Below are 6,961 nucleotides of genomic sequence, written 5' to 3'. Positions count from 1 at the left end.
CTTAATTGACAAATTCCAGGCAGAAGACACCCTGGCTAAAAAGGCAGCTCCTGAGCTAAAAAGATGCACAGACACACCATGGGGAAAAGATCTAGAGTCAGAAGATGATGCAGAAGAGGGGGTGTAGACAGCTGTGCACTGCTGACCCAGAGACCGGGCTGTCATGGGAATGGCTTCAGGAACCCTCTCCTGGAGGCCTCAGACCAATGGCCTTGCAGGAACCTAGGGCTCAGGAGGCTCTGATGAGTTGGCCAGCTCCTCAGAACTAGAGCAACAGCTTTTTATTAGGGTGCCCCCACCACTGGAGCCAGAAGAGAAGGCTGCATCGTGACAAGATGGCCTCATAAACTCCTGGACCATGTACCAGGATTGCCAGACATTAGGAGGCACTAAGGTAAGGAGGGCTAAGGTGAGGCAAGGCTGGCATAGCTGCAGCTACTGATCTGGAGAATTAGGAGTGGGGCACATTATATCACAGCCCTAGACTGGAGGGAGCAAAGCTAGAAAGATGCCACATAGGACAGGCTTCAGGCTGGGGGCTGACTGGAGCAGCCCAGACGTCATCCTTCTGGGGACTCTTCTGGAGAATAATGTGGCTTGCAGACCCCCTGACAGTGGGCAGGGCCAGCTAGTCTGTCTTGTGTAAGCCTCAGGGTCCAGGTGCTGGCTCAAGTCAGAGTTAAGTGTGAAAGAGGAAGAGTGAGGGGAGCTTGAGAAATGGCTTCTCTCCCAGAGGACATGAGGATAACTCCCAACCACCTGTAGCTCCAGCTCCAGGGCTTCTGGCCTCCAGGGGCATCTGCACACACATGTACATGCTACACACACAGAGAGAATTTTTTTTTTAAAGAGGAAGAGTGAAAACAGGAGGGAAAAGGGTGGGGTAAGGGTTTAGTTCTGGCAGACAATCTTTGCAGCTGTGGCACCTGGACTGGAAGTGGGAGTTGGGTCTGAAACACAGGAGTATATGAGAAGGAGTGGTTAAACCTGGGGACAGCATGTCTGGCATCAGGTAGTGTCTCTTGCAGAAACAGCAAAGTAAGGGTTGCCTTGACCATGAGGTTGGAGTCATCCTTGATTTGGAGCCTCTACGGTCTCCTCTCATCTCTGTGCTGCAAAGGGTACACATAGACAGCCATGTAGACCAGTGCTGACCACCTGTCCTATAGCCAGGAGACACAGAAGGGAAGGCTCAGCTCAGCCTAGCACATGGGTACCGGGCTCTCCTGTCACCTGTGCTCATCTCTGATCTTCTGGTATCTGCTTTCTGCTTAGAGCCAGTTCTCCTCCTGATTCCATAGCCACCATTCCAGGGTGGGGTTGTACCCATTTGTGCCTTTGTTCATGTTTTTAAAGCACACTGGTGAGGATCTAGAGAGATGGCTCAGCAGGTAGACATCTACTGCCAAGCCCGATTATCTGAGTTCAATACCCAAGGTGTGTGTACGTGTGCGTGTGAACATGAGCACACAGATATAATAAATAACCATACTAAGGTAATGGGCTGCAGCACAGAAGACCCAAACAGTCCCAGATACTTGCTAGTCTTTATTGTCACTCCAAACAAAACATCACAGCATCACAGCAGAGAACAGAGGGTTTGCTTGAGGAGTTAGCAGAAGATTCTGCCTAGAGTGACATGGCACAGGTGCTGGTGGGTGTTGTCTCAGGACTGCTCTAGATCTTCTGAGGAGGCGGCCAAAGGGAGGCCAGGCAGGCTGTCGAGGGCCCCAGCCTCTGAATAAGGAAGAATAGCAGTCAGGTAGTTAGTTTGAGAGATAATCTCATGCTAGTACCCATGGAGAGGGGCGAGTTCCCATGGGGACCCTGAACTGGGGATAGCATCCATGTGTCTAACCTCTGTCTGAAGGACTTCCCACTCTTCAAAGAGGGTAGGCATTGGAGTTGTGAAGCTAGTGTCTAACAATACTTTCTGTGTTACAAGATCAAAGCCAACTGGAGGCGGTGATGGCACACACCTTTAATAATCCCTGTACTTGGGAGGCAGAGGCAGGCGAATCTCTGTGAGTTCAAGGCCAGCCTGGTCCACAAGAGCTAGTTCCAGGACAGGCTGAGAAGCTACAGAGAAACCCTGTCTTGAAAAGCCAAAAAACAAACAAACAAAAGCCCAACTGGAAACCCCTGGCAGAGCCAAGGTGCCTCTGCAGAAGCAGTCACCCAGAAATCTGCAGAAAGCCCTAGGAGCTCCCTAGAGGTCTGGGGACCTAGAGTTGAGACTAAGGCTATCAGCTCTCTCACTCCCCCTGCCTGGTTGATTGTTGATTGGTTTTACTTTTTGAAAGACTTCATAGTGCGTGTGTGTGTGTGTGTGTGTGTGTGTGTGTGTGTATGGAGTAGTAGTAGTAGTAGCACATCTTGTGAAACTGGAGTTATGGGTGATTGTAAGCCACCTGACATAGGTACTTGGAACTGACTGAACTGGGGTCCTTTGGAAAACAGCAAGTACTCTCAGGTTCTGAGCAATGTTTCCAAGTGCCACCCCTGCCCCCCCAACCCCTATAGGTTTTATTCTCCTGGCCTTCAGTTTCCTTTGGAAGGGCAGTAGCATGGCCGAATGCTGAGTACGGAAAGAGCTCCCAGAGCCAACCTGCCAAGCACTGTGCTGACAGAATATGGCTTCTCAAGGGCTCGCAGAAAGAACCTGGCCCTGAAAAGCACTATGCCGAAAATAGGGGCCCCCAAAGCTCCACTCCCTTCTCAGTAGTGACATCAGCCTGTTGACCCAGCACAGGACGTTTGAGTGCAATGTACTTGAGTCCTAACATAGGATGTTTACCTGTGGCATTCCATGAAACCCATTCTCATTTTTTTCCTGCCAGGGATGGGTATGCCATGCAGCCCAAGATACAATTTTAGATGGAAAATACTCCCATACCTTTAAGGTGCAGGAAAGTCAGAAACTCCATTATGGTGCGCACAATGTTGCTCTCAGGCAGGGGCCCATCAATGCTGCCTAGACAATGGAGAAGAACAGTGTTCATGGCCTTTTTTTCTTACCACCCTTGTATCACCCATCTGAGGCCAAGGAGGCTGGCTGAAAGCCGGGGGGCATCCCAGGCCATCCAGGGCCTCTCTTGAGAAGTGCAGGGGCCGTGGACCAGCTCTTCCAGAGGCCTCCGTGGTCAGCTCCCTTGTTGGAGCTGCATGCCCCATGACTTTGCTCCCCAGTCTTGGCAGTTGAGAGGTGTGTGAGGCCGCAGGCTCCCAGGTTCTACCCGGCCAGGACCAGCCTCAGGCTGTAACTGGAGGCAGGATAGTGGTAGGTGTAACCGCCGTACCCCACGTGCACATGGGAATCCCAGGAATGACGGGGTGCACATGCAGGGACTCGGGCCTTACCTGGTCTCCCTTCCTCCACTTCCAGTTGTAGCTCCCGCTTGCCTGTGAGGCCATGCTTGTCGCTAAATGATCTGTGGTTGTCAATGGCATCTGTTCACAGACCAGAGAGGGAGAGCCTGCTGTCACTGTGGCTTATCAGCCAGGGGAAGACCACACATGGCTGGCCCAGCAGCATAAAGCCAGTGTGTTGGGGGGCCCAGAAGAGGGAAGCAATGTCTCCAGGGTCCCTGGGTGAGAGTGGTGATCACAGGGAACTGTGCTGATGGCAAGGAGGGTGGGCACAGAGCAGGTGTCTGCAGACAAACAGGTGCCAGGTGCACCTGGGAACCCCAGAGTTGCTGGTTGGTCCCAGAGACAGGAGCTGGCTCCTAGGACAATACCTCCCAGACCGATAACAGAATCTGGGTCTCTTCATCCCTGGAAACTAGAGACTGGAGATGTCTAAAACATGCCCGGATTGTTATTTTCAAAGCCACTCGGTGGGAGTGGGGTGCAGAGAACTGTGGGTGCGGCAGAGCTCCCTAAGAGACAAGGTTGTAGTACAGGAAAGAAATGGCAGCTAATGAGTATTGAGAGATGGCACCCAGAGGCTGGAGGGGGCGACTTAGGAGACAAAATAGGTGACATGGATGAGACTCGGGGCTTCTGGCCACTTAGCCCACCTGCCAAACTAGACAAAAAGACCAGAGAGTTCTTTTCAACAGAGTCAGAGTTCAGGGCTAAGTTCATGGAGTAACTAAATTACCTCGTCTCGGAGCTCCTCCCTGAAGCATTAGCATCCCAGCAGCTCTGGCCTTCAAAATCTGCCACACCTCAGTGGCATCGAAAGTACCTGACACCTGGCTAGTACACAGCATGGATGGCTGCATGAACTTAGCAGTGAGAAAAGTTTTCTATTCTGACTCAAAGTCTTCCTGATAACATTTTTAATATTCTAAAGCCATGGGTCAGTGCCAAGTTCATACCTGTGAGGACCCTGGGAACCAGTCTGTAGGCCACTCCACAGATTGTTGGAGAGCTTCTCAACAATCAGGTGACTACGTGGATCCTGCACAGGGCCCCAGGTAGGTTTGGTCAACCCTATGCCTTGTTTCTCAAAGGATGACCACACACATCTGCAGTATGAACATGTGGCCTCATGCAAACTCGGGCTGGGAAGCACCAGCCCTGCTCCACTGTCCCTTTCACTCTGGTGGACTGGGGATTGGAGTGGATGGGTGGATATTTTGTCTCTTCCCGTGTGTCAGGGGATAGTGAATGGGTACTCAAGATGGACAGGCATCTCCAAGACAGCTGTGCATGTAAATTTGAAAGCCACAACCGCCAAACAACTAACCAGGCAGCTCTCTGAAGGGAACCAGTATCTTCCAACCCAGTCCCCTCCCTTGTCCCCTGGTGATTCCACAGTCCCAAGCAAAATCCCTGTCTCTAGTGGTTACAGGTAACAACACTCACACCACACAGAAATATCAAACTCAGGCCAAGCTTCAACCTCCATCCACCACAGGGTGACAGCATTGGGATGTGATTAATGGATCATTGACACACTTGGGTGATCTGCCCCACCCCACTCCACACAAAGTCCTCCGACTCTAACCCTCTCCAGCCGTGAATGCAGAGAAAGTACTAGTGACACAGAGTGGGACCTGTGCCGGAAGGGACAAGGCTAGTGTTAGTGTAAGCTGCGGGGGTGACAGTGGGGCTGGGACTGGGGAACAGATTTGAGCAAGAAAGAAGCCAGCTCAGGTGGGCCTCCAGGTGGCTCGCTGGCTACTTCAGTTTGTCAGAGTTCCCTTACTGGAGCATAGAGGGCAGCTTCCTTCCGGATGCCGGAAAGTGGAGAGGGTATTAGTGAGACCCAGGGGTCCAGAGAAGGGGTCCAATCAGAACTCCAAGGAGACCTGGAAGACTCACCCAGAAAATTTGAATAAAGCCCCTCGGAGGAGCAAGTCAGTAGAAGAAACTTTTAAAGGAACAGGGGCTGAGGTTAAGTGTGCAGAGCAGTGACAGGTGGTCCCTGGCTGCTCAGGAGGTGTCGGGTGCTGAGTGGGGGCAGTGCAGCTTTCAGAAGTGGAAGGGAAAGGAGGTTCAGACCAGAGCAGGCTCGGAGGCTCTGCCCAGATGAGGCAAAGAGGCTAGGCATTTGGGTTCCCAGGAGGCTGGTGTGGATGACATCAGGAGACCCCAGGAATGAGCTCATCTGCTATGAGTAAGAAGAGTGGAGGCCTGGAGGGGTAAAGCCTTTCAGGGAATGGGAGAGCCCCCCCTTTCCACCACAGCAGGTGTTTTAAGTCGCAGCGGGTTAGGCTAATGGAAACCCACAGTTCCCACAGCCACATGGGAATTCATCTGAGAGTAAACTGGCTATGAGAACAGTGCCTGGCTCCCGGAGCCACACCAGGAGCCATGCAGCCTCAGCAACCCAGCCCAACCACTCACGTGGGCCCAGAAGGTAGCCAGCGCTGTTCAGTGTCCAGCCTCTCTTCTCCTTTGCCTAAAACAGGATGACACAGGTCAGACAGCCTAGGTCCCAGAGCTCAGGAGCAGCATAATCTGTGCATTGTTCTTCAGCCCAGACCAGCACAACACAGAAGCCTGGGCATCCAGGCTGCCAGGGTGACCTTTGGCCTGAGCACACCACTGCATGCACTAATTCCAGGTCCCTTGATGTTCAACCAGAGTAAGGCTCAGCTGAGAAGCCAGGCGACACTTAGTCCTGAGCAGTCTTAGGGCTGAGGGCTGTGCCTCCAGCACTCCCAATCTCCAGGGGAGGTTAGTCTATTTACCGCAGGCTTTGTCCAACAAGTGGGAGACTTTTCCTCGCTGTTTTGTTAAGACAGCACCACTTGTAGCCCAAGTTGGCCTAAAATTCACTAAGTAGGGGAGGCTGTCCTTGAACTTTTGATCTTCCTAAATGCTGGGATTACAAGCCTAGGTCTCTACACCTGGCTAAGAATAGAACCATTTTGAGCCTGTTAGTGTCCAGCTGGTCCTCAGTCCTACTCCTGGGACCCTCCCCACCCTCCAGCAGCTGCAGGGACTCGTCACCCCCCCACTCCCACTCCTGTTGTGGGAGAGAATGAACCATCATTTGCTCCAGGCTGATCCTCTCTGACCCCCTTAGTCCTCAGCACTTACCGGCATCCCAAGCGCCAGAGTTGCTGACAGGGTCGCCAACAGGAGCCAACCTAGCAGGAGGGCGCTGCCTCTGGCCATCTGGAAGAGAAGTGGAGGAGTTGACACCATCTGAGCAGCCCAGCACACGCACATGTCTGGGGGCCACTCGGACTGCGGACAGGAATGCCTTCGGGGTGGGAGAGGCAGGGTGACAACAGGGACAGAGCGGTGAGAAGGGCAAGGACTGGGCGGCCAGTTACCCGAGGTTCGGGTCTGATGCACGCACCTCAGTGGGCGCAGGTACCTTGAGCAGCAGTGGGAACCGGGTGTGGCTGGTCGACGCAGGTCGGGCGTGTCTCGGTCCGGGAGTGGCGTGGCAGACGGGCGAGTCGCTCACCGCATGGCGCAGCGGCGTGAGAAAGCGCGAAGATCCCTCGACGACGTGTCCGCATCAGGAGCAGCGCTGCCGCCGCTATTTATGCCC

The 6,961-nt window shown here is 53.2% G+C and overlaps 1 protein-coding gene across 2 annotated transcripts; it reads right to left on the bottom strand.

Annotated features, from left to right (window-relative positions):
• Nucleotides 1–1,535: 1,535 nt before the first annotated feature.
• Gal (galanin and GMAP prepropeptide) lies at nucleotides 1,536–6,959 on the bottom strand. Of its 2 annotated transcripts, none has more exons than XM_041662006.1 (6): nucleotides 6,782–6,959; nucleotides 6,499–6,576; nucleotides 5,800–5,854; nucleotides 3,361–3,450; nucleotides 2,897–2,974; nucleotides 1,536–1,737 (listed from the first exon to the last, which is right to left on the bottom strand). In XM_041662006.1, exons 2-6 carry the CDS (start codon nucleotides 6,574–6,576, stop codon nucleotides 1,667–1,669), a joined length of 372 nt encoding a protein of 123 aa, XP_041517940.1. In that variant the 5' UTR covers nucleotides 6,782–6,959; the 3' UTR covers nucleotides 1,536–1,666. The 2 variants fall into 2 exon arrangements, with proteins under 2 accessions (XP_041517940.1, XP_041517939.1); XM_041662005.1 differs by having other exon boundaries at nucleotides 6,764–6,955.
• Between the last annotated feature and the right edge of the window lie 2 nt (nucleotides 6,960–6,961).

The sequence above is a fragment of the Microtus oregoni genome, unplaced genomic scaffold (genome assembly GCF_018167655.1).
Source record: "Microtus oregoni isolate MIOR12 unplaced genomic scaffold, Mior012 000012F_ref0000307, whole genome shotgun sequence".
Taxonomy (NCBI): domain Eukaryota; kingdom Metazoa; phylum Chordata; class Mammalia; order Rodentia; family Cricetidae; genus Microtus; species Microtus oregoni.
Note: the sequence above shows the minus strand (reverse complement) of the source record. Positions and strands in the feature narration are given on the sequence as shown.